This window comes from Panthera uncia, chromosome D1, assembly GCF_023721935.1.
Source record: "Panthera uncia isolate 11264 chromosome D1, Puncia_PCG_1.0, whole genome shotgun sequence".
Lineage (NCBI taxonomy): Eukaryota > Metazoa > Chordata > Mammalia > Carnivora > Felidae > Panthera > Panthera uncia.
Window position 1 is genome coordinate 6,150,869 of NC_064808.1, and position 27,182 is coordinate 6,178,050.

The 27,182-nt window shown below is 51.4% G+C and overlaps 1 protein-coding gene across 1 annotated transcript; it reads right to left on the reverse strand.

The window, feature by feature from the left end:
* Window positions 1–1,930: 1,930 nt before the first annotated feature.
* LOC125912412 (solute carrier family 22 member 20) lies at window positions 1,931–27,082 on the reverse strand. Its single transcript, XM_049616803.1, has 10 exons — window positions 25,514–27,082; window positions 25,335–25,438; window positions 23,727–23,881; window positions 21,179–21,347; window positions 20,556–20,679; window positions 19,342–19,457; window positions 12,037–12,251; window positions 11,741–11,849; window positions 11,343–11,546; window positions 1,931–3,291 (listed from the first exon to the last, which is right to left on the reverse strand). The coding sequence occupies exons 1-10, from the start codon at window positions 25,886–25,888 to the stop codon at window positions 3,195–3,197; spliced, it is 1,668 nt and encodes a 555-aa protein (XP_049472760.1). The 5' UTR covers window positions 25,889–27,082; the 3' UTR covers window positions 1,931–3,194.
* Window positions 27,083–27,182: the final 100 nt, after the last annotated feature.

Below are 27,182 nucleotides of genomic sequence, written 5' to 3' on the forward strand. Positions count from 1 at the left end.
AACATTGGATTCCAGCAGAACAAGAATTCATAACATGGGAAAGAGTGAACTCATCAGGGATGATTATAGTTTTTAGGACTTTTTGTTTGAAACGTTGCTGGCTCCTTAACTTTTTGCCTTTCCAGATTTAAGAAAACTTTTTTCTCTTTTCTCTTACTATGGCTTATAGCAGTTTGGTAAAGTATACCTTTGTAAACGAAGAGGAAACATTTTCTCTCCCTACCGGATCCCTCCAGAAACTCTTGGGTATTCTTGTCATGGCCATATAGTTATGTGTGTAAGTTCGATAAGACTCGGTTCTCTCCTTATAACAGGACACATTTAAAGACAGTGGCTATATTACCAAAACTTTGGAATATCATATTTGAGAAAGATATGTAAAACTCAGACGTGACGAGACAGCTTTAAGGAACTGCTTTAACCTTGGCTTTGCTTCCTGGCCTCAGGCTTTTAAGAGTTTAATCTGAGATTTCTTATAAAAATTTCCAGCAAAACAATCTTGAAAAGAGCTTATATAGGGGCGCCTGGTCTCTGCTATCCTGGGCTCGTGCTCTGTCTCTCTGTCTTGCTCTCTCTCAAAAATAAACATTAAAAAAAATAGCTGCCCAACAAAAATCCTTAGACTCTCTGGCCAAAGTTTGTTCTTGATGATAGGATAACCCTTTATGATCTTTTAGCTGAGCAAGGTGTCTGTGCTGTGGCCAGCCTGCTATACCTGCAGGGGTGTAGTTGAAACTCAATTACATAAACTCAGCTATACCCCATTATGTCCAATTACATAATTACACTGAGCAAGCTGCTAGGCTTAAAAAGGTGACTCCTTCCAAAGGGTCTTTGACTCATTTGATTTTGACTGGATTAGGTACTGGGGACCGTGGCTCTGAAGTGTGCTCCAGACTTTGGGTTTTATCCGGTTTATAATGACCATAGGAATCTGCCTGGCATGTTGTATTCTCTCAAGAGGTTTAAATGCGTGTTGGCAACGGCTAACCATCAAGTAAATGATCCCCCCAAGACTGGAACATCAGAGAAGGAACAAAGACTAAAAAATTGTAAACCTGAAGTCATGACCTGTGAATACCAGAGAGGTTCAGCAAAAGAACCTTGCAAAAACCGTCATGACCTGTGACCTCTGTGTCACCCAGAGGATCAGTAAAGGCTGGAGAACTACAGAGTGGTAGCTGAAAATGGCACTCATGCCTAGAATTTTGATCACATCTCTCAGGCTGACAGTCTAATCAAAAGAGGGGAATCGTGGGGCGCTTGGGTGGCTCAGTTCTTAAGCATCTGACTTCGGCTCAGGCCACGATCTCACAGTTGGTGAGTTCAAGTCCCACATCAGGCGAGCTCAAACCCTGCTTTTCTCTCTCTAAAAAAAAAAATGGGGGCGGGGGGTGGGTAGGTGGGGAGAATCGTTAAAAAAAAACAAAAAAAAAACAGGCCAAAATAAAGTCATTTGTGCTAAGCCTTACACCAACAAGCCAAGACTTAACCTAATTGCAGTTTTAGCCTTTCCCAGGATTGGAATTTTAAACCAGTCTAGAATTTCCTGATCAACACTAGTGAGGTCATCTGCTTGATAGACCCCCCTGTCCTTCCCCCAAAGGAAGGTGGCCTTGCCTGAAATAACTTTTGGACGCTTAACTGATTGAGCCGCCTGGGGGCCTTGGCCGGTTAAGCGTCCGACTTCAGCCCAGATCGTGATCTCACCATTCGTGGGTTCGATCCCCACATTGGGCTCTGTGCTGACAGCTTAGAGCCTGGACCCTGCTTCAGATTCTGTGTCTCCCTCTCTCTCTCTGCCCCTCCCCTGCTCGTACTGTCTCTCAAAAATAAATAAATGTTAAAACAATTAAAAAAAAATATGACCTAACTCTGTCTTCAAGGAGCCACTAAGTACGGAATGGATCCATTACAACACAGTAGGAAGAATGTGAGGAGAGAATCATGGGAGCCCAGAGGCAGGCAGGGGAGGTCAGGGAGTGCTGCCTGGAGGAGATGACTCCCAAGGTGAATCTTAAAGTATGATCAGGCACAGAAACCTTCCACCTTTCAAATTTACTGAGCTGTTGAGGGCTGTGGGTTGAGAAGAACTCAAACAGGAAAACCCACATAGAGGATCGTTGAATGAGAGGTTCACTCTATGGGAGGGACTGAGGAGTCGGTACCTCGAGGCTGATACCTTGGGACAGCTTTTTGGATTCTCATTCAAGCTCCCTCCCAAGGGCTAAGCTGCTGAAAGATGACCTTGGCAAAATGGCAGGTCGCAGTGGTTCCTGCCCACACTGTGATATTCTTACTTTTCCCCCCAGATTGTGCTCTTTCCTGGGCTTTAGGGGATGGGACACTGATCTCGTCGATTCCCTGGCCGCTCCAGGAAGAAGGGATTAGACAAGGAAATTTGCCCAAGACTACGGAATGAGCCAGGACTTGAATCCCTGGTGTAAATCTAATCTGAATTCCAGTGAAGGTCAAGGTCAGGGAGGCAGGCACAAGGTCAGAGGGATGCCGTCCCACACCAGGGATTTGTCTCTCTGCAAGACTTGTGGAGAAGCAAACCACATCCCATTTCTGCAAGGTGGTGCTGCAAGGAATGCAGCTGAGGGCTAGAGGTCTCTCCGTCTCCCAAGTCTGGTTTCACCGCTTATTCACCAACTGCTTATTAAGCACGTAAAGCACGTGCCACGTGCAAGTCCCACATTTGCTAGTTGAGAAGGTAAGTCACAGACACAGGGGAAGAGAGCTTTAATTGCATATGCGGCCAGAAAGAGGAAAGGCCCCATGAGTGGAGCAGAATGGGTTCTCAAGAACAAGCCGGGTGGGGCTGTTCCAGGGACAACCAGGGGCAGCAATGTCAGCCACCCTAACGCTGCCAAGACGGTGTTTTGAGGTGGGATAAGAATGAACAGAGGTCTTAAGGGGGCGGATTCAAGGACGGAAGGGAAAACAGTTCCTCCTTTGGTGCCTGGGCATATTTCTCTTGACTTTCTGCATGTTTGGGACGCCAGTTGGCTGCCGCTGGTCGGTTTTCTTCCAGTCGCCACAGCTCTGGTTTGTAGGCAGCTCTTTGGCACGGACTCGCCGGGCCACCACGGTCCTTGGCCAACCTCACCCCTGATCATTGTCAGGAAAAGCCCCAGCGGTGTCTAAACACCGAAGAAGGTGCGGCCAGCAAGCTCCAGGCTCTTGGCAGCTTAGATGGTTTCTTTGAGGGGAGAAGCTCCCAGCTGCTGGAGAGAAATTTCTTCCGTCTTCTCTTCTGCATCCTCCTTGCGAAGACCTTGTCGGACTCTGTTGAAATGAAAAGGCAAATGGAAAAATGAGACGGAGAGGCAGAAAAGAAGGGGTGAGAAGCAGACGGTGTGTGCGCAGCATTCATGGGTGTGTTTGTGCTACGTGCAAGGCATGCGTCGCTGCTGTCCCCAGGAAGGTGGGGGCCGCAGCAGCCCTCCCTCTAGTTCTCACGGGGCACCTCAGGGAAAGAGCGCAAGGTCAAAGAGTTTTCCAGGGAGGACGTGCCAAGGTCACCCAACTGGTGAATGGGGCACGAGGCTCAACGAACTTGCAGGTGCCGGGCTTGGCTCCCTGCGGACGAGGCGCTCCGGCAGAGACCCTGGGGGAGTGGGCACTACCAAGGCCCTTCTCCCCCAACCCAGGTAGAGAGTCAGCCAGCCCTGGAGGCGGGGAGAAGAGTCAGGGGATGGGAGATGGCAGGGAGGTCACCAGGAAAGCCTCCAAGTTCGAGAGCTGCCCCTTGGGGCTTTCTGCTTGACCGGCTGCGGTTTTACCCTTTTCTCTTTTATCCGTGTTTCTTTGAAAGGATCTGTGTCTGGGGCGCCTGGGTGGCTCCGTCGGTTACGTGTCCGACTTTGATTCAGGTCATGATCTCACGGCTGGTGAGTTCGAGCCCCGTGTCTGGCTCTGGGCTGACAGCTGGGAGCCTGGAGCCCACTCTGGATTCTCTGTCTCCCTCTCTCTCTCTGCCCCTCCCCTGCTCATGCTTTCTCTCTCTCTCTCTCTCTCTCTCTCTCTCAAAAGAAATAAACATGAAAAAAAATGTTTCATCAGTGTTTTTATCCTTACCTTGTAACTCTTTTATTTCTAATCTCTTAGTTCAATCGTTTAAGCCATTTTTGTGTGTGATTTTTGCTTCGATAATCACAAAGAAACACTTTTCTTCTCACTTTGCTGTCCTCCATGTGTCTTTTCTGCACTTGAAGCCTTTCCTGACTCTGCCCCTTCGGTCCATCCAGCTTATCTGTTGTATCTGTTGTGTGCCTGGGGGGGCTGACGGACGGCCCTTATGTCCCGCCTGCCAGTTTCTCCCCAGTTCTGGCGATAGATTCCCCATCCCTTTCAAAGATAATTCCGAAAAACCCAGAGGCACACATTCTCCAGATCCAACTGCTACAATGGTTAGGCTTGCTCAATATCACTTTTAAAAGTCATCTTATGAGCAAAATGACCAGAGGCAGCCTGTTGTGTGACCCAAAGTCAATGGTCTTCTTTCTTTTTTTAATGTCTGAAATATAATATAGTCAGCGTTAAAAACAAGCCAGGGTCAGCCATGCAACTGGTGTTCACCATGGAGGAGAGGGCGGCAGGAGGTCCCAGTTAACCAATGGCTTGGGCTTTGGCCTCGGTGGAGCGCCAGACCTCTTGCTGCAAGGCTGAGAGCCCATCCCCCACCCCTCCCCTCTCTAAGCTCCCAGTACCAGTGGGAGAAGCTCCATGGAAGGTCACTGATTGGATCCTTGGTACTTTGTCCAGGCCCTGCTGCCTCTCATCTGGGTCTTTCCAAGATCATGGCAGGCTTTAAGGAGCGTCAGACCCTTCCCTAGCTTCTAGGCCCCCAGAGGGGCTACCCTGTGTCTGGGAAACGACTTAACTGAAGGCTTATAAATGCTTTCCTTGTGTGCCTCTCCCCCTTAATTACCAAAGAAAACCTGCTCAATATAGACAACTTGAAGATAATTTTTATGTTGAAAAAATTTGTTTAAGTTTTATTTATTTAAGTAGTCTCTGCACTCAACTTGGGGCTCAAACTCAGTCCCCCGAGACTGAGTCACATGCTTTTCTGACTGAGCCAACCAGACACCTGGAGATAATTTCTAAATGTAAACCAGCTAGGAAAAAAAATTAAACGTCACTCATACTTTGAGGCAACCACTGTCACCATTTTAACCTATTTCTTTCTCTCTTTTGAGCCCCTATTTTTTTGTTGTTGTTTTGTTTCTTTTTTGTTGTTTAGTTTTGTTTATTTATTTAAGTCATCTCCACACCCAGCATGGGGCTCAAACTCATGACCTTGAGATCAAGAGTCACATGCTCTACCAACTGGGCCAGCCAGGCACCCCTCGAGTCTCTATTTCCGGACATAATTAAGAAACTATCATAATTATTTTAATATACTATTTAACTGTATATTGTAAATATTCCCATGCCCTTAAAAACTCTTCACCAACATAACTTTTAATTATTGCGCAATATATCATAATCTATTTAAATTGTTGGAGATCTGGAGAGTTGACATGTTTTTCCTGATACCTCAAGCATGGTGATGAATAGCCTTGTAAATAAACATTTATGTCACATACAATGGCCACATTTCAGCTTATTTCCTTAGGGCAGAATCCTGGAAATGTCATTGCTGCTTAGAAGAATATGAAAAATTTTCCATCTCGTGAACAGCAATGCCAAAGAAACTTCCAGAAAAGTTGCAGGACTTTCCTCCTTCCTGTCCCTACATCTTAATTGACTACTACTATGTTTCCTTTTTTTTTTTTTTTCTTATTGGGTATTTTAAAATGACCTCTCCCCTGTTTTAATTTGCATTTCTTTCATTATGACTGACCTCAATACCTCTCTTCTGTTTATTTTCTTTTTTTTTTTTTTTAATTTTTTTTTCAACGTTTTTTATTTATTTTTGGGACAGAGAGAGACAGAGCATGAATGGGGGAGGGGCAGAGAGAGAGGGAGACACAGAATCGGAAACAGGCTCCAGGCTCCGAGCCATCAGCCCAGAGCCTGACGCGGGGCTCGAACTCACGGACCGCGAGATCGTGACCTGGCTGAAGTCGGACGCTCAACCGACTGCGCCACCCAGGCGCCCCTCTTCTGTTTATTTTCGATCAGCATTTCCTTCTTTGTGAATGTGATAGTCTTACTTAAAAGGGTTTTTTGAACAGGGTTATTAGTCAACTGTTCCCTTGCTATGTCGCCCTAAAAATCTGGGGCATAAGTCCAACTTGGTCACAGAGGTTGACCCAACCCCACACCAGGCATTTAGGCCATTCTGAAGAAACACTATCTATCTAGTCTTGTGATTCATGAAGGATCTGGCAACTTAACATAGAAATAATTTATTTACAAATGGGTTTTCGTCAGCCTGTGAAGTGGAGGAAGTTCCCTTCCATCGTTACTCCGGGAACCAGCATTAGAAGGTATGTTACAGGGAATCCCTCTCAGCTTGCGGCCATCTTGGAGATGGGTAACTTGAACCTTGGACAAGCCATTTTCTTCTCTTAATCCTCGACACCCAAGGCCTGTGACCAGCACTCGTAATTAGTTGATGAGATTAGAAATTGAGGAAAACGAAATTGGCTGAGGAGTTCTTGAATTCTTATTGTCTCAAATATCAAAAACTCCACTCGACTGACTCATGAGAGAGGCTATCTCTTGTCTCTGGTTCCCCAGCATCACTATTTCCTACCAAACCAGAACAAGTTGAGTCGTTTCTGTCTCATATTTGGTTGGAAGGGAATTGCCAAGAAGAGCTCCTTACAGGTTCCTGAAGAAGCCCATGGACCAGAACACTTGGGAACCTTGCAGGGACATACTGAATGTGGATCTAATTATAAGCCCCTCAGAGGTTCTAAAAATCTTAACTACAAGGAGTCCTACGGCTGACGGAACAGGTTATCATTGTCTATGAATCTTCTCGGGGGAGATATTGCCCCCAGGGGTCAACAAGTGGTTCTTGGTACAGGGGAGGGGACAAAAAATCTGAGATATTACAATGGCTTGTGGTCTTCCAAAGGGTCACGGTTCGTGAATAGATACACAGTATATCTGTGGCATTAAAATGTTATTGGGAGGGAGGGGGTGTGATTAGGGGAAAAAATGTATATACAAAAAGGTCTCTGCAGTGGGGGTGGGGGTGATAATGGAGAAAGGTCTAAATTCCTAAACCCAAGGCCCCATTTAGGCTGAGATTTACTAATGCAAAGGAGACAGAAGGGGTTTTTAAAAATCAGATCACATCAATCCCTTCCTCCAAGTCCTGCGGTCGTTTCTCTACTGATTTAAAAGCCTAAATTCTCAGTCGTCTCTAGGGCTGCCCCTGCCCCTCTCCAGGCTGGCCTTTCAGGTTCATCACGCAGCTCCTCCCAGCTCTCTGGGACTTCAAGGGGCTTTCACTGGGTGTTCCCTTGTCCAGGAACACACGCCTTCCCTTCTCAGCCTGGCTCATTCCATCTCTCTCAAGTCTAGGGGCATCCCCAACCACTCAATTATTCTCTCTTTAAAAAATTTTTTTTTCTTTAACATTTATGTTATTTTTGAGACAGAGAGACAGAGTGTGAGCGGGGGAGGGGCAGAGAGAGGGGGAGACACAGAATCCGAAGCGGGCTCCAGGCTCTGAGCTGTCAGCACAGAGCCCGACGCGGCGCTTGAACCCACAAACTGATCATGACCTGGGCCGAAATCGACACTTGACCGACTGAGCCACCACCCAGGCGCCCCTCGATTATTCTCTCTTAATTACATATTTATTTTTGTGTATTTGCTCTCTATGTGCCTCTCTTAACTCTGTAACCTCCAAGAGGTCAAGGATCACATCTTTTCTGTTCACTCTACACCGACACTGAGCACTGTGTCTGGCACATAGTAGGAACTCAGTGAATAATAATTTAATACATAGATCAGATGTCAAAAAGCCTAAATTACACACCAGCTCAAATCTTTGACCTCCAGAACTCTCCAAATCTCCCTGTGTCCTCCACTCTTCTTGGCTCACTTATGGCAGGGCTCCATCTGGACGTGCCCTTGCTTGGTGCCTACTCGAAAGCAGGCTTTGTTGCCCCGGATCTGGCTGTTTCCTCCTTAATAAGTCACAGGCTTCAATTTTGTGTGCAAAAGTTTATGTGAAATGCAAATAGACTTTGAGTGCAGCTAGTCTGCCTTTTGGCATGGTTACACTCGCTCAAGGGGAAGCATAGATGCGAGGATATGAGGTTGGAGGTCTATTGAGGAGAACAACAACCTGTGCCATCGAGAATATATGGAAAACTTTTTTCCCTTCCCCTCCTGAACAATTCGGTCTTCAAGCCATTATGGGGGAAGGGAGTTCAATATGAGAAGGGAGAAACTGGCGGTGGGGCGTGTCAGATTGAGGTTGGAGGTAATGGTGTGAGCTCATCGTTTTCAGTATGATCTCTGGATATGGAAAAACAGATACACAGGTGTGTGATCTATATGTATATTCATATATTCGCCGCTTCTGTTCCCTGAGAGGGCTTGAGAGTAGAAAACCCCCAATAACGGTGAGCCCCTCTCACCTGGATCTTGGCTTCTAAATACGATTCTCTATTAAATGAACCAGGACGCTCAGAGAAATGGCCGCTCCCGGGACAGCCGCAGGGAAGCGATGAGCCTAGACTGTCTGGTTGTGCCAGAAAAGAGGGACGTGCTTAAAGAATTTTAAGGGAACACAGAAGTCAAAAGGGTCCTACTGGTCAAATTTGGAACAAATTGAGCAATCAAAATAATCAGGGTATAGGGGCCCCTGGCTGGCTCAGTCGGTTAAGCATCTGACTTCGGCTCAGGTCATGATCTCGCGGTTCGTGGGTTCGAGCCCCACATTGGGTTCTGTGCTGATAGCTCAGAGACTGGAGCCTGCTTCAGATCCTGTCTCCCTCTCTCTCTGTCCGTCCCCCACCTCAGCTTTGTCTCTCTCTCTCTCTCAAAAATAAATAAATGTTAAAAAAAATAAAAAAGAAGTCCAGAGTCGGACACTTAACTGACTGAGCCACCCAGGCGCCCCGAGAACATCCTTGTTCTAAGGAAATACACACGCGAGGCTTTGGGAGAGATGTCTCAATGACTTTCTCTCCTGTGATTCGGACAAAAAGTTCCTTGTCTAGTACAGCAACATTTGTTGAGCTTAAGAGAGCTCCCTGCCTTTTTGGAGCTCACTTAGTTTTCCACACTCCTGGCAGGACCAGCTAGGTCAGATCCAGTCAGCAAATTGTTGTGGGAAAAATGGCCTTGTTATCAACTTTTATAAAAATTAAAATTATTTTTAGTAGATGGCCTCCATCATTTTTTAGTTGTTGGTTCATATCCATAACAACCTACGGTAGTTTTAGAATAAATGTTCCTGGCAGGATCAAAGGAAGCGGTGTTACCCCAGCTAGAATTTCATTTGGCATTGGTGGGATTTCTCTATAGCCAGGGAAAGCAAAATGTGATCTTAAACATGGCCGGGATCAGAACCATCGCAGTAACATCAGGGGAGGGCACTTCTCTGGCTGCATTTTCATGTACTTGGGTCCCTCAGGCAACATCTCGGAACACCTGCAAACAGGCTCTGGCTTGGGTTCCTGACGAATATTTACCCAGCATCTGGGGTGTCTGGACCTATATCTGTAGTGTGGGTGGGAATTAAACAGAGAGCATGGGGAGGAACGTTCCAGACAGAGAGAACAGCCTCGGTGGTGTCAGGGGCCAGATCCTGGGAGCCTTGTAAGAGGTCAGATTTTTTTTTTTTTTTAAGATTTCAGATTTGTAAAAATGTTTTTATTATTTATTTTTGAGAGCGAGAGAGCTCCAGTGGGAGAGGGGCAGAGAGAGGGGGGGACAGAGGATCCAAAGTGGGCTCCGTGCTAACAGCAGCCAGACTGATATGGGGCTTGAACCCACAAAGCATGAGATCATGACCTGAGCCAAAGTCGGACCCTCAACCAACCGGGCCACCCAGGTACCCTGAGATTTCAGATTTTACCTTTAATGTAAAAAGGTGCCAGTGAAGGGTTCCAAGGAGGAATGGTGTGTTTCTTTACATGGCAAGCCTTTTGCACTAGTTGCTATATAAAGAATAAAGTGGAGGGGCACCTGGGTGGCTCAGTTGGTTAAGCGTCTGACTCTTGATTTCGGCTCAGGTCATGATCTCATGGTTTCGTAGATTTGAGCCCCTCATGGGGCCCTGCACGGACAGCACAGAGCCTGCTTGGGATTCTCTCTCTCTCTCTCTCTCTCTCTCTCTCCCTCTCTCTGTACCTTGCTCATGCTGTCTCTGTCTCTCTCAAAATAAGCTTAAAAAAAAAAAAGAATAAAGTGGAAGGGACAGGGGAGGCTATGAGGCTTGTATAGTTATCTAGACCAGGAGGGGGATGGTCACAGGGGTGACAGAGATGGACAGGTTCTAAAGACATTTTGGAGGCAGAATTGGCAGGACTTGCCAAAGCATATGTCCTTGTCCTTGATCTATGTGAGTCCAGCCCTAGGCCATGGCTCAGGTTAGATGTAGGATGCTCACGGGGGATTATTTTTATGTTTTTTTTTAATGTTGATTTATTTTTGAGAATGAGAGACACAGAGTGGGAGCGGGAGAAGGTCAGAGAGAGACGGAGTCACAGAATCGGAAGCAGCCTCCAGGCTCTGAGCCGTCAGCACAGAGCCTGATGTGGGGCTCAAACTCACGGACCGCGAGATCATGACCCGAGCCGAAGTCGGAGGCTTAACCGACTGAGCCACCCAGGTGCCCCCACCCTGGCACTTTTAGAAACATCGCCAAAGACATTGTCACCTTACTCGGTGACCTCTCTAAGGAGATCATTAGAGACGTTTCATCTGGTGCCAACTGTTGAGAAAAGTTTCACTTTCCCCAGAGAACTGGTATCACTTTTTCTCTCTGACAGTAGGACAAAAGTCATTAACGGGCTCTCCCTTTCTGTTGCCAGGAATCTCTGAGCCAAATTTGAAGGCCACCACGGCAGCCACACGGGCCTGTCTTTGAGCCAGGATGTGATACCTCCCCTCCCCACAAACTGCCATCCCTGCTTCTCTGCCCCGCTTTACTTCAGCTCACATTCCTGCTTTGCCTGGTCCACGGTTTATTCTGGGCTCTGTTTTGACACTGGTTGCCGGCTCTGTCCTTGTTGAACGCTAAGCCAAGATCCCAGACACAAGCGTAGGCGTGGCCTACGCGAGTCTCCCAGTACGGCCCCACTCGCCATGACATTGTAGCAGCCGCAGGAGGACACTCGTTGCCCCGGGTTGTGTCACGGGGGACCTGGGCCTGTCTGGCCACCCCCACCCCACCGTCCCCAGAGGCTCCTCACCTCCTCTCCATGGCCTCGATGGTCTCCACCAGGGGTGCGTTGCGGGTCTCAGCCAGGAAGCAGACAGCCAGGCCGGCCAGGATCGAGGTGGCCCCGAAGCCCAAGGGCGGCAGGACGGTGCTGAACTCCCCAAGCGTGGTGACCAGGGGTGCAGTCAGACCCCCAAAGCGGGCACTGACCGAAGCAAAGCCCATCCCCATCTGCCTAGAAAGTGTGGACCGGTCAGTGGCCATGGCCCAGACCTCCCAGAGGGCTGGGAGTGCCAGGGCCTGGGTGCCAGGGGGCAGAGCAGAGAGGAGAGGGGGTCCTGCTTCAGCAAGCCCAGCAGGTGTCGACCTGGAGCTCCCGGGCCTTCCAGGTCGGGGCAGGCGCTGCTCGGCTTCTCCCCATGCACCCACCTGATCTCTGTGGGGTACAGCTCGCCCGTGAACAGGTACACACAGATGAAGGAACTGGCCAGGCAGCCTTTGCTGAGTGCCGCCTGGGCCATGCGCAAGGCTTGCATGTCTGTAGAGGGGGGAGGCAGAGCAGAGGGTCGGGGGTGCTCGGAGCCCCAGAAGGGATCAGGGAGGCAGAGGGGGTAGTGGAGGGAGCAGGGCGCTCAGGAGGGGCTGGGGCATGGAGAGGAGGCAGAGGGTGAGGCTTGGAGCCTGGAAAGGGGGGAGGGAGGCCGGGAAGGTGAGGGATGGCTCACCTTCTGGCACAAACATGTTCGCGATCACCATGAACCCCGCCAGGAGGAGGAAGGAAGCCACTGTGGCCCGGCGGCCCACGTAAATCATGGTGGTGGTGGCTACCAGCATGGCCGGGATGTCTATGACCCCAAACAGGACCTGGACCAGGTATATGCTGAGTCCAAACTTCTGCAGGTCTATGGCCAGCCCGTAGTAAGCCAAGGAGTTGGAGAACCTGGAAGAAGCAGCAGAATGGTCCTGCTCCAGCCCGGGGTTCACTGTTCTGGACCCGGGGGGACAGCACACGGGATGAAAGACACAGGACTCCTCTCTCGGGGGAATATCACCCGACTTCCCGTTCCCCGCCACCAAATCCAAGTCTCTGACTTGAGTCTTAGAGCCCTGGTCCCTCCCCCCGCTTGCCTGCCCAGCCACCTGCTCCCCCAAGCCCGTGGGTTCTGGAATGTGAGTGTTCTCCCCTGTCCCCTCCACCTCCAGCCCTCAGTGGCTGATCTGAGCTTCACGTCTAAGAGCTGGAGGGAGAAAACGAGAGCCTTCCAACAAGGCAAAGACTCCACGGGACCCCCACCGCGTCTCCCAGCGTTTACCGAGAAATCGGCACCTGAAGATGGGCTGCTTCTGGCAAGGGGGTTTACGGCCAATCTGACAGCAAAGGGGGGTAGAGTTCCCACACCCGGTGGGGGTGGGGGTGGGGGTGGGGGGGGTCTCCGCGGAAATTTACGACATCCCTGTGGCAGTGTCTCAAAGAGACATTTGTACATACACGTGCATAGCCGCGTTATTCACAACAGCCGAAAGGCAGAAGCAACCCACCTGTCCATCGAGAGATGAGTTGAGACACAGCGTGTGGTGTATGAGGCCAATTACTCAGCCTTAAAAAGGCAGAAATTCTGGCACGCCCTGGGTGGCTGCTTCGGTGAAGCATCTGACTCTTGCTTTCGGCTCAGGTCATGACCCCAGGGTCATGGGATCGCGCCCCGCATCAGGCTCTTCACTGAACATGGAGCCTGCTTCAGATTCTCTCCCTTTCTCTCTCTCTCTCTCTCATCTCCACCCCCCCCACACACTGTGCCTCTCTCCCCGACTTGCGCACTCTCTCTCTCACAAAAAATAAAAAGGGAGTAAATTCTGACACGTGCTCCGACATGGATGAAGCTTGAGGTGAAATTAACCAGTCACAAAAAGATAAATACTGTACGTTTCCGCTTCCCCGAGGTCCCCAAAGCAGACAAAAGTAGAGACAGCCTAAAGTAGAGACAGAAAGGAGAACGGCGGTTGCCAGGGGCCGGGTGGAGGGAGAATGAGCACTTGTTTAGTGGGTTAAAACAGAGTTTCAGTGTTGCAAGGTGAGGAGGGTTCTGGAACACAGCAATGCTGAACTGCACACCCACAAACGGCCAAGATGCTAAATTTTGTTACGTGTATTTTACCACACTTACGAAAAGCGAAACAAAACGAGGTCCAGAGGAAGGGGGCTTGGGGTTGACGACCCTCATGAAGCCCTGTGGGTCGGCCTGGTTTTGCTGCCGGCGGACCACATGCTGACCACATGGCCTCAGGAGCGTATGGGGAGGGGAGGTGGGAAAACAGAATCCGGCGGTGGGCTCTCCCCAAGCGGGCCTGGCATCTGCCCCCTTCCCCCGACGGAGAAACGCCTACCATCCCCCCCCCCCCCCCCCGCCACAGGAGTCAGGGGAGATGGAGAAAAAGCAAAGACGCTTCTGGAAAGGTGACACGGTAATTCTTGTTGGGCAGGTCTGAGGGAGTCCACGGGAAATCCGGGTCTGATTTCTCCTCCCAGGTGGAGCTGAGAGGCAAGGCCGCCAACATATTATTTTGAACACTCTGGAAAGCAAACAAACCCAGGATAAAACACCCTGTGGCTCTTAATACTGAGGGGAAGGCAGCGTGATGTAGGCTTTGTTTGCTATGCTTTATGATTTATTTATTTGTTTATTTATTTTTTTTAACGTTTATTCATTTTTGAGAGACAGAACAGAGCGTGAGCGGGGGAGGGACAGAGAGAGAGGGAGACAGAATCCAAAGCAGGCTCTGGGCTCTGAGCTGTCAGCACAGAGCCCGAAGCAGGGCTCGAGCTCACTGACCACGAGATCATGACCTGAGCCGAAGTCGGACACTTAACCGACTGGGTCACCCAGGCGTCCCTGTTGGCTTTAGCGTAGATACTTTGACCTTGGGAAGACCAATTCTGCCTCATCAGTCTCCTTACCTGCCTGGACATCAGGGGCATTGCTCGGACCCCCTCTCGATGTCCTTCTGTCCCCACCCCGTCCTCCGCCGACCCTTCCCTTCTGGTGGGCTCCTCTTGCCTCGGCTTCCCGGACGCTGAGCCCTCATGCTCTCCTTCCCCCTCTGTCTGGTATTTCTCTGTCTTCTTCCCCCTTCCTCATTCTCTCCGGTGTACATGTTCCTGCCTTTCTTCCTTCACACCATGGAAATAAATGTTCCACCACATCCGGGCACACAGCCGTGAACAAGATGGACGCGGCCTGCCCTCCCGGGACTTCCGGTCTGGTGGGGAGACAGGCATTCTGGGAAGGAAACCGCGCTCCTCTCCCCATCGTGGAAACAACTTTGTCACGTTATCCAAACACAACACAATTATCCTTCGTGTTTCCCTGCCTTGCCGTCTCCTGAGCGAACACTGGGGCTCCCTTCCTAGTAAGGCCTCCAGAGCCCCTGGCCTCCTTTCTGGCATGGTTTTGGCAGGAATGTGGGGCAACCTGGACCCCAAGGACAGCAGGGAAGGGCTCAGATGAGGACAAAGACTCTCATGGAAAAAGCCCTGGACTCTCACTTTCCACCCCTCTCCTCATCTCCCCTCCTCTGCCCAGGGGTCTGCTGCAAGGCCATACCCCTCCCCCATGGCATTTCGGAAAGGCTCTCGTATTTCAGGGAGGGGTCATGGATGGAGCCTGGCTGTCTAGCAGCTTTTTTTTTTTTTTTTAAGTTTATTTATTTGGAGAGAGAGAGCGGGGGAGGGGCAGAGAGAGAGAGAGAATCCCAAGCAGGCTCCGCGCTGTCAGTGCAGAGCCCGATGCGGGGCGCGAACTCACACACTGTGAGATCACGATCTGAACTGAAATCAAGAGTCGGACGCATAACTGGCTGAGTCGCCCAGGAGCCCCGATCTAGCAGCTCAGTATCTCTGTCCCCCTCCAACCAAAACAGTTTGCTCTTTATCATGTGCCCTATTTTCATCTTGGGGTAAGAATGACTTTCCAAGGGTGGGGAAGACAAAGGTCTCATCCCTGCTCCCTTATGTGAAACCAGTCTAGAGTCCGACAACCCCAAATGATATTTTTCTCCTCGTGGCCCCTGCAACCACCACATCCTGTGTCATCAAAGATGGTGAACCTAGAAAACTCTTGACTGGGTCACATGAGGCTGTGACAACAGGAAGAGGAGGGGCCCAAAACAAAGACAAAATTCTTACTTGCCTCCTAGTCATCTTATCACTTAAGAAACGATGAGGGGTTTAGGGGTTCTGTGGGAGGAGCTGGGGGCAGAAACCAATTTATACACTTTCTCTTATCTCATATCACGTAAGGTAACAGTCACAGTCTCCTGGGATTAGGACAGGGATCGATACTACTCATCAGTTAACTATATACAGAGAGAACATATGATTAAATAAATATAAATATATATATTTATATTCTGGGTAGAGTTTTTGTCGGATGTTGGTTTTTCTTTTTACATTTTGGAAAAAGTTTATATTCACAGAAACTTTGAAAAGTTAGATTAGACGCCTTTGGGGGGGTCATTATTCAGCCCCCCACAAATAGTATATTCATACAGTGGAATGTTACACAAGGAATATAACTAAGTTACATCCTGCAACCTGGAGGTGCCTCACAAACATGATCTTGAACAAGAGAAACTAGATGCAAAAGAGTACACGCTGGGGGCGTCTGGGTGGCTCAGTCGGTTACGCATCTGACTTTGGCTCAGGTCATGATCTCACAGTTTGTGAGTTCAAGCCCCGCGTCGGGCTGTGCGCTGACAGCTCGGAGCCTGGAGCCTGCTTCGGATTCTGTGTCTCCCTCTCTCTGCCCCTCCCCTGCTTGTGCACACGCTCTCTCAAAAATAAAGAAATCAACATTAAAAGAGAGAGAGAGAGAGAGACCAAAAGAGACTCTTAACAATAGAGAACAAACTGAGGGTTGATGGAGGGAGGTAGGTGGGGGATGGGCTAGATGGGTGATGGGCATTAAGGAGGCCACTTGTTATGATGAGCACTGGGTATTGTATGTAAGTAACGAATCACCAAATTCTACCTCGGAAACCAATATTGCGCTGTATGTGAACTAACTAGAATTTAAGTAAAAATTCACAAAAAGTATTGCAAAGCTGCTATGTGCCATGAGCTGGATTCACACAACACTGTACAGATATTTACATATGTGATTAAGTTATTAAAAGTAAGCAGCACGGGTGCCTGGGTGGCTCAGTCGGTTAAGCATCTGACTTCAGCTCGGGTCATGATCTCACATTTAGTGGGTTCAAGCCTCGCGTCGGGCTCTGTGCTGACGGCTCGGAGCCTGGAGCCTGCTTCTGATTCTGTGTCTCCCTCTCTCTCTCTCTGCCCCCTCCCCCTCTCATGCTCTCTCTCTCTCTCTCAAAAGTAAATAAAATACCTTAAATTTTTTTTTTAAATTCTAATCTTCACAAGCAACTTATGTGGTAGGTACTTTTATGACATCAATGTTACATATGGGGAAACTGAGGCACAGAGAGACTAAGTAACTCGCCCGAGATCACACAGACAGTAAGTGGCAAGAGTTGAGATTCTAATCCAAGCGATCGGGTTCCAAGTCCCGCCTCTTTTGTTTTTGTTTTATTTATTTATTTATTTTTTAAATTAAAAAAAAATTTTTTTAACGTTTATTTATTTTTGGGACAGAGAGAGACAGAGCATGAACGGGGGAGGGGCAGAGAGAGAGAGGGAGACACAGAATCGGAAGCAGGCTCCAGGCTCTGGGCCATCAGCCCAGAGCCCGACGCGGGGCTCGAACTCACGGACCGTGAGATCGTGACCTGAGCTGAAGTCGGACGCTCAACCGACTGAGCCACCCAGGCGCCCCTTGTTTTATTTTTTTAATCGAAGTACAGTTGAGTCCTGCCTCTTAACCAACACACTGTGCTGCCTGTATGTTTCTGAGCTGTTTGAAAAGAAAATATTTTTCTCAATGAGTACGCCGTACGTTTTATCTAGGAAAAAAGCCAGCGAAGAAAGAGAAATGCAAGTTAACAGAAAGCATTTACAACAGAAGTTTGTGAAAGTCCACCAGTTCCTCCCCACCCGCTGACAGAAAAACCGTCCGGGCGGCCCAGTCCCTAGCTGTCCAAGTTCCTCCCTTTTAACAGAAATGGGCCTTAGCTTATTCTTCCCAGAGGGATCCAAGAGGGGACTTTCAACCCTGGAACTTTTTGGTTTCTTTGTTTTTTGGTTTTTTAAGTAGGCTTCACACCCAGAGTGGAGCCCCACGTGGGACTTGAACTCACGACCCTGAGATCAAGACCTGAGATCAAGAGCTGGACGCTTAACGACTGAGCCACCCAGGCACGCCCACCCTGGAATTTTTAATTTATGATGTTTCTTCCCAGTGGGAAGAAGACAGGAAAGTTGGAAGCTCACAGGCCAGGGGAAAGCCTGGGTCAGCTGGGTGACCGCAGTAGGGCGTCCCTTCCCTGACTTGGGTTCCGAGGAGTTCTCTGGCTGCCCAGAGCCAGAACTGCCCCACGGGCAACACTGTTGGGGCAGAAGCCCTCTCAAGGTCCAGAGTGGTGGACCATTCCACATTTCCACTGCACAGCAGATACAGTTCCAGACTTAAATCAGAGAATAGAATCTACCTGAGCACTTAAACCCCAGCCAGGTGTGGGGTTATGTGTCCAAAAGTTTTGTTCTCTCTCTCATTCTCTCTTTTTTTTTTAAACACTTATTTAGTTTTGGGAGAGCGCAAGCAGGGAAGGGGCAGAGAGAGGGGGACGGAGGATCCAAAGCGGGCTCTGTGCCGACAGGCTGACGGCAGCGAGCCTGATGCGGGGCTCGAACTCGTGAACCGCGAGATCGTGACCTGAGCTGAAGTCAGACGCTCAGCCGACTGAACCACCCAGGCGCCCCCAAACGTTTAGTGCTCAAAAGGACCTTAGGGGTAGGTATCTAAGTAGAAAATTGCGGCACCAGGAGGCTGGCTGGCTTGTTCAAGGTCACCCAGGGAGTCTGTCTTCTATCACTGCCTGGCTGGTTCCCACTAAACCCGAGGGCTGGGTCTGCTCCAGAGAACAGGTCATTCATAGCCTGTGTTCCCTACTTCACAAATATCCCTATTTCACACTTACTATTATTCTGTCAAGTGAAATGACAATGGTCCCCTCCCATTTTTTAAATCAGCTCCTTATCTGAGGATTTGCCAGCTTTCAGTCTGTGCCAAGGGGAACGGATCGCTTTTGTATTTTTACCCATTAAAAGAAACTTTTTTTTAATGTTAATTCATTTTTGAGAGAGAGAGAGAGAGAGACAAAGCATGAGCAGGGGAGGAGAAGAGAGAAAGGGAGACACAGAGTCTGAGGCTGGCTCCAGGCTCTGAGCCGGCAGCACAGAGCCCAATGCGGGGCTTGAACTCGTCAACCGCGAGATCATGACCTGAGCCAAAGTCAGACGCTTAACCGACTGAGCCACCCAGGCGTCCCTGTATTTTTATCCCTTTTACATCTTCAGGCCCATCTACACAGCTGCTGTGAATTTCTTCCTGCTCACGTGGCAAACTCCACAGCCATTTTGTAAAATCCCCCTAAATGCCATTTCCTGCATGAAGCACTCAGCATCCCCAGCCAAGAGAACTGCCATAAGGACACTTGTCATACCTCATAGACATTACCGTTTCCCTGTCTGTCCCCTTCTGGACCCCCAAGTGTTTTTCTAGAGTGGGACACTTCCCAGAATCTCCTGGAGAGCCCCAAGGGCATATCAGGATGGGACAAGGTGCATTTGGGAAAAGCTGTGTGGGTGATTTCAACAGGTGGCCCTCCACCAACGTGAGACCCACTGCCCAGATTTGGGGTCCCTAGGTCAGCCCAGATGTCTCATCTATGACCACATGTCAGCGCCCAGCAGAGGGTCAGAGGACCCTAGAGAAAGAGTATGAAACAAGATTGAATTCACAAGGCTCACCTGCCTGTTACGTTAAGAGTATTTAAGAACAGACTTTGGAATTGGGGATGAAAGGCATGTCCCGGCCTCAGGTCAAAGACTTGGGCTTGAGCACATCACCTACCAGACCACCATGAGACAGCACGTGATCTTTCGGATGGCCGGGGTTCGGAAGAGGTCCAAGACTGAGTTGGAAGGGCAGACACTTGCTATTTCACTCTGGATGTAGGAGGTCACCACCTGGGCAAGGAAAGGTTGATCAGCAGAAGGGAAGGATCTGGGATCCTATCTTCCTGCCAGGAGTCCCTTCATCTGTGGAGAGGAAGGTCAAGGTTGAGTTCTCTGGCAAGATGGCTGTTTCTAGTCTCCTCTCTGTCCTGAGACCAATGGCCCTCGACAGATCGCGTCCCGAGCTTTAGAATGAAGCAGAGGCTCTCATGCGAGTTCCAAGACTCCTGAGCTGCCTGCTGCTTAGGCTGAAATAGCCACCCGTGGTTCAAGAGAGACCCTCATGCCTCACTTCTGGTAGAGGATCTGAGATTGGCTTGGCCAGTGGTCAGGGGTAGGGGTTTCACGTGGTTCTGCCACTCCCCACCGTGTGTTCTTAGGCAAATGACGTGATGCATTCAAACTTCAGTTTCCTTATCTGCTACAGTGACAATTAAATGAGATTATGGGGGCACCTGGGTGGCTCAGTTGGTTGAGTGTCGGACTCTTGATCAGGTCACGGTCAAAGGAGGGTGGATCAAGCCTGCTTAAGATTCTCTCTCTCTCCCTCTGCCTCTTTCCCCCACTCGTGTGCTCTCTCTCTCTCTCTCTCAGATTAAATAAATAAATAAATAAATAAATAAAACTATGTACCTTAGCATGGTGCCTAACATGGGGCTCGATAAATGGTACTTAATTTATAATAACTGGTGACTGTCTTATAAATGGTAATTATCTTATGAGGGTATTTATAATACATGGTACTTTTATTATTGATTCTTTGATAATTTCACCTTATGATTTCTATGTTAATGTTTTCATTTTATTTTGTTATTGTATTTAAGTCTCAGCGAGGCGTCGATGGGAATGCGGTCCCCCCCCCGCCCCTCCATGGCATAGATGGATGGCCTGATCAACAAAGCAGTTAAATTATTTATCTCAGATCACACAGCCGTTCGATGGCGAACGTTTTGGCCAGACCGGAACTCATCCTACTCTGCTTATTCCGCCGCCTCTCCACCTGGATGGTGGACGAGTCCTGGGAAGCTACTAAATCCTGGTACATCTTGAGGCCGGCCACCAGCAAGATTAGAAATGGTTCCTACTCTTCCTTGCACCCTTGCTGCCCACCTCTTTTGTCAGCCTTTCCCCTTCCTCCATTCTCCCATTCATAACAGCCACCTTCCGAAGGTTCTCCACAGCTAGCTGGGACTTGCCATGGAGCAGGAGCCATCGGGAAGACTCTGGCAGCCACCTGTGACCGAAAGAAGGACGAAGAATGGCAGCGTTGAGCGGAACCCACTCTCCAGACCCAAGTACACCTTCGTTCCCCTTCCTTCGGACCCTGAAACGTGACCTCTCCTGCTGCCTGCTGAATCCGGAAGACTGGAACATGCCAGCTTGCCTTTTTCAGCGCGCACCAGACAGGGAATCCCTGAAGGGCATCTAGTAACTTCCACACATCCAGTTTTGAATCTGGTTGTGTGTAGCTTAAATGAGGCACGGGCCTTCCCTGGGCTGTGCCTCGGTTCCCCACTGGTTGTGAGTTGCAAAGGAACTGATGAGGCAAAACCGCTGTAATATTCTGGAGCCCCACGCTAGTGTAAGGGATTTTATTGGAGCTTCCCGATAAGCCACGGGCCGTACCTGTGAGCCCATGGCCTCCACAGGCATCGACCCTCTTTCGTGGGTCACTGCATACCCCAAACTTGTCATCCGCCCCACGCCCCACGCCCCTCTCTGTCAGGACATACCAAGAATAGAGGAAGAAGATGAGGAAAGGAACAGAGACAGCAAACTGTAGCCACCGCCAGGGGCGGATCACGTATGCCACTCCGGCCAGGATGAGCTGACCCAAGGTAAAGGAGTATCCCAGCAAGACCCCCGCCACGGTCCGGCCCCGGGTGGGCATCCACTCCACGACTGCAGAGAAAAGCAGGACAGGATCAGTGGGACTCATAGCCCACGGGGTTGTCTCATTCACCTGTGCCCTTTATAGGGACTCTGTGGACACCTGAAATTTTTCCCGAGATCTGCTGAGACACAGGGAGCATCAAAGAATCAGACATAACCAATAAAACCACAAGGATGTTAGGAAAAATCACGGCAGATTTTTTTTTTTTTTCAATCCTAGAGTCAGGAAAAGCTTTTCTAAGAAAGTCACAAAACCCAGAAGCAACCAAAGGGAAGATCAACAAAACTTGACTCTATAAACACAGGAACGTCTGAATATAAACAAACACAAACAAACACCATGAGCCAGGTCACAAAGTCAGCAAACACAAGCAAAGGAACAAAAAATTTGCAACTCAAATTACAGATAGAGGGTGAATTTCCCTAACATTGGACCGGTTCCTACAAATCAATAGGAAACGGAAGAAAAGGCAAAACAAACGAACAAAAAACAGGCAAAAGATGTAGATGGTTGGAAGGAAAGGAAATAGAATGGCTCTTAATTACATGATTGTTTTGTAAACAGCAAAAGTTGGGAACAACCTACAAGCCCATCTATGGGGGACTGGTTGAATCATGCATGCTCGTAGGAGGCAACCACAACAGATTAATGAGGACACGTCTTCCCCATGAGCAGCCAGCTCCTGTGTCCATCGTGTGTCCAGGCCATCAGCAAATCCTGTTGCTTCCACGGGCAGAATCTAGCAGAGCCCCTCCTGCTTCCTCCTGCTACCCCCTGGCCCAAGCCCGTCCGCAGCCTGCTGACCAGCACGGGAGCCCCGGAACTGGCCCCCACGGGGATCCTGGCAAATGCTAAGTCAGATCCTCTCCGCAGCTCGGGATCCTCGAGTGGCCCCCGTCTTGCTCAGAATCAAAGCCAAAGTCCTGTAAATGGCCACAGGGCCTAAGGGTCTGCCCCCCAACTCCCTGACCTCATCCATCACCACTCCCCTGCCCCCTCCCCACCCCGTGCTCTGCTCCAGCCACAAGGACCCCCTCCTCTGGAGCCCACTAGAAACACACACCCCTCGGGGTCTTTGCCTGGAATGTCCTTCCCCCCAGATAGCGGCAGATGCCCTCCCTCCCTCCTGCGAGCTTTCCTCAGTGACCCCTCTCAGTGAGGACTTTCCCTGGCCACTGCCCCCTCCCTCTGCCCCCCACCCCAAGCTTATTTCCTTTGCGGGCTTTAATTTTCTCCTGTAGCACTTATCACTTTCCAACATACTATATAATCTACTTATTTGTGTTACTATCTTTCTTCCTGCACAAGAGCACGGGCTCCACGGGAGCAGAGATCTGCCTTGTTCGTTGCTCTGTCTCTGGTGCTTAGAGGAGCATCAGGTACACGGCGGTGCATGGATGTGTGTGGGGAGGGGTGTGTGTATATGGGTGCATGTGTATGTAGGGGTGTGTGTGTGTCACAGAGGCGATTCTAGCATGAGATGGGCCATGCATGTCCATTCCTGCCTTCAGATCCCACGGGCTGTGGCTTGACACCCCATCCCGAAGGCTGAGGCGAGTGGGCTGGGATTTGCTGGGATCCTGAGTGAGCTCGTGCAACCTTCGATGTCCTGATTCAGGGAGGGGGGCTGTCAGGTGCGCCGGCCTGGCACCTCCCGGTTCTCCAGCCCCAAGATCTCCCCCACCCCTGAAACGAAAGATCCATTCCGTCTTTGGCAGCCGTCTGGATCCCTCAGACCCTCCCTGAGCCTGTCCCGGGAGCAAACTAAGTCATCAGCAAACGCAGGTGGCTAGCCTGCATCCACCGTGGGTTTCCTGCTGCCTGACAGTGCGCCAGGCCAGAGCCACCGGGAGCTGCCTGAAACCAGCCTGGAGTGAGGACGGACCCTGTTACTTCGGCCTGGGGCGGGGGTGCTGGGTGGACGTTCCCACTTGGCTTCCAGGGCACAAGGTCTCCACCATGGCGCTGTGGAGTCACCACCTTTGCGGCCTGGGTGAACCCTGCCCCTTTTGGAGCCACATAAGCCCCACAGCCTTGGGGGCCACTGTATCTCACCTCCCTTCTGGGTCCCCGCCCTGAGCCCACAACGAGTCTGGCATACAGTAGGCGCTTACTAAGTGGTTATCGTTGACTTATTCACACAGGAAATAACTCAACCCTCTCAGCATACAGGTGGGCAAATCGAAACCCAGGGTCCACAGCTCACTGCTGACAGGGCCATGGTTGAGAGCCCAGTTCACCCAAGAACCCCGGGCTGGGGGTTCTGAGTGGAGGTTACCGGGTGAGACTCCCAACACAACACAACAGGAAAGACTGCACTAATAGGGCAGCCATTCTCCCTTCCACGAGCCCCCCTCCCCGCCAGGCCCCTCCTCGGCCGGACTCACCCAGGGAGAGGGAGTTGAGGATGATGCCGGAGAAGGTCATGCCCATCAGGAACCGGAAGACACAGTAGGCACCGAAGGAACCGAAGTATGCCGTGGCGGCCCCCGAAACTGCCAGCTGCAGGTAGGACCAGACCAGGGGGCCCTTGCGGCCCAGCCTGAGCCAGGCGCCGGGCACGAGGTTAGGGTTGGAGGTGGCAGCAGCAGGGAGGGCAAGAGGAAGTGCCCCCCAGGCCCCTCCCTCATAACAGAACATCCGCTGGGCCCCAGGCCCTGGAGGCAGAGGTTGGTCAGGGAGGGAGAAGCATGGTGTGGAAGAAAGCTGAAGACGCAGGGATGTATTTCCTCTTTGGCCCCTTCACTCGAGGAGTATCTCTGCCCCCCCACCCCTCACCTCCTAATCTTCAGGCTTAGGGAAAGGCAGGGATTCTGCCAAGGTCCAGAGGCAGGCGCAGCAGGTGAGGAGAGGGTCCCCTGTGCGAACTTCTGGCTGGCTGGAGGCCTCACCCCGGAAGTCACGGGCCACTGGGAGCAGGACCCCTGGGTCAACTCTTCATGGAAACTGGTCATGTTGGGAAGGCCAGGGTGGGTTGGGGCCTTGTCACACCACAAAGGGGTCAAAGGTCAGGGTTCAGGGTAGCAGGGTTATCCCAGTCTGGTTCTGACACTGCCCCGTTTTTTCAGTGAGGGTCCAGGGCCAGAGTTTTCTAGCTGGGCTGGGAGGGCCGCAGGCTATCAAGGGGGCGGGCAACATTTCTTCTCCACACACCCCATGATACACTCACTCATTCAGTCATTCATTCTTTTTGTGGGGGAGGGGGAGAGAGAGAGGGCGGGGGGGGGGGGGGGGGGAGCAGAGCGAGAGGAAGACACAGACTCCCGAAGCAGGCTCCAGGCTCCGAGCCGTCAGCACAGAGCCTGACGCGGGGCTTGAACCCACAGACGGCGAGATCATGACCCGAGCTGAAGTCGGATGCTTAACCGACTGAGCCACGAACGCGCCCCGGGGAGGGGTCTCTCTAATGGAATACGCAGAGGCCTCGAAGTGAAGAAAAAGCCGGTCACAGAAGCATGCGTGGGGTGGGCCAGCATTTGTATAATGAAGGTGGGACAGAGCAGGTGCCCACGTGTCCATGTTGGCTTGGACTGCATAAAGTCATAAACCATCGCCGGTAGGATGCACAGAAACCAGGCTGCCCTCTAGAAATTACTGGACGGCGGGGCAGGAGTGGGAAAGGGACAGGTCCCTGCATGCTCTCTCCTACCTTCTGGAATTTTGAACCGTGTGAATGTGTTATGTATACACAAACAAGCCTCAATAAAGAAACGTTAGGGGCGCCTGGGTGGCTCAGTCAGTTAAGCATCCGACTTCAGCTCCAGGTCAAGGTCTCACAATTCGTGGGTTCAAGCCCCACGTCGGGCTCCGTGCTGACAGCTCGGAGCCTGGAGCCTGCTTCGGACTCTGTGTCTCTCTCTGCCCCTCCTCCACTCGTGCCCGGCCTCTCACTCAAAAATAAATAAACATTAAGAACTATTTTTTTTAAATTACAGAAAAAAGAAAAATTAACGAAGAGGCTCAGGTGGCTGGGACCCTCCTCCCTAAAGGCTCACCTGTCCGCGAGGCCACCAAACACGATGGCGCCCACCAGCACGCCGGCCATGTAGATGGACTGAGCGAGGTCGCGGAGGGGGCGGGCCTCACACACCAGATCCCACTGCAGGGGAGAGAGGGACGCTCCAGCCTCGGCCTCGGGCAGCAGCCCCCCACCCCGCCCCCGGCCCCCGCTGACCTCCATCACGATAGTGGACGGGAAAACGCTGCGGTCATAGACCCAGCCGTCCCTGCAGCCCTCCGTGGCCGCCCCGCGGACAGACGTGTTGGGGCTCAGGAGGGCCCACTGAGGCTCCTTGAAGCGCCGGCATGGCTCGGGGTCCCCCAGGCGGTCCAGGGGTACGACGGCCCTGAGCCAGGCCCCCGAGTCGTTGGTGGCGGCCGCAGTGTGGTTGGCGGGGCCCTGGCAATGGTGGCGAGGCACGGCAGCCGTGAAGTTCTGCAGGAAGTTGTGACAGGCCAGCAGGCTGCAGGGCAGCAGCAGCAGGCCCGTGTAGATGACCTGGAAGCGACCCACTCCGCCTAGGCGGTCCAGCAGGTCTGTGAAGGCCATGGCCGCGGGCCTGGCCTACGGCCCAGCCTGCCGGGGCCTTATGTAAAGGACGGGGCCCTGGGAGGTGGAGGAACAGGCCCGGGGTCAGGACCACAGATGCCCCGTGTCTGGCAGGTCAGAGGGATCCAATTACACCTCACAGGAGGCCTCGAGTGTCCCCAGGTCTGCAGGCCCCCGCCCCCCCGGCCCTTTGTCCTCATTTCTCTTAATCTCACTTCCCAGTTTGAAGACCAGGGGTCCCAGGGCGCCACCTCACAGCGCACTGCCCACCGCTCAGGTCTGCAGGCCCAGCCACCGGACCCCTGCCTTCGCCAGGAGGACCCCAGCAGTAAATGGGGCACCATCACCACGCTCCCCTTTATTCTGGAGGCCTTTGTGAGGCATCCTCAAGAACCCGATTCCAGCCTCGGCACATGGGATCCAGTCCCTGTCCCCCAACCCTCAAGAAGTCAGGGGCTGGCTGCACAGGAGAGCCTGAGGTGGGGGGCTGGGGGAGAAGTCCTTTACAAATGCTCATACAGGGCAGGGGCGCCTGCGTGGCTCAGTTGGTTAAGTGTCCAACTTCGGCTCAGGTCATGATCTCGTGGTTGGTGAGTTCGAGCCCCGCATCGGATTGAGCATCGAAGCACAGAGCCCGCTTCAGATCCTTTGTCCCCACCTCTCTCTGCCCCTCCCCAGCTCATGCTCTCTCTCTCTCTCAAAAATAAATACAAATTGAAAAAAGAAAAAAAGCATTGAAAATGCTCAAACAAGGCAGCCAAGGGGAAACCCTGATCTCCCTGCCTCCGCCCCAGGCACTCAGCCCCAGCGTGGGGGTTCGTGAGGGGTTAGGGCCTCCAGATCATCCAGACCCTTAGCATTCCAACCGTCTCATCAGACAAAACCCAATACAGAGAACTAAGAGGGCGGGGCCCAGTGCACCTGCCCTCCCAGCCCTCGACCTGGCCCTCTCCCAAACCAGCCCGGGCTCCCAGGAGGTGATGGCCACTCCCCTTACAGACAGGACGCCAAGGCCCAGGACCTGGTCTAGGACTCCCAAGGACAACACACAGGCTCAGGACAGTGGGTCCGGGCCCTGTGCCAGCCTGTGGCAAGCAGTGTCCCAAAAGTCTGCACTTGGGGCTCCACCTGGGGCTCTGAGGGCAGCTCCCACCTCCGACCCAGGCTCTGTCAGCCTCTGCCCTGCAGATGCTATCCTAGTTATCCTAGTTTGTGGCTTACCCCTGGTCCCCCCCCCCCCCTCCCCCCCCCCCCCCCCCCCACTCTGTCTCGTCTTCCACCCTCACTGCAACCC

Coding starts and splice junctions, on each gene's coding strand:
- LOC125912412 (XM_049616803.1), bottom strand. CDS start 25,888: ATGGCCTTCACAGACCTGCTGGACCGCCTAGGCGGAGTGGGTCGCTTC. Junction 12,252..19,341: donor TGCTGTCTCATGGTGGTCTG/GTAGGTGATGTG, acceptor TGCTTCTTCCAG/GTTCTCCAACTCCTTGGCTT. Junction 11,547..11,740: donor CTGTACCCCACAGAGATCAG/GTGGGTGCATGG, acceptor CACACTTTCTAG/GCAGATGGGGATGGGCTTTG.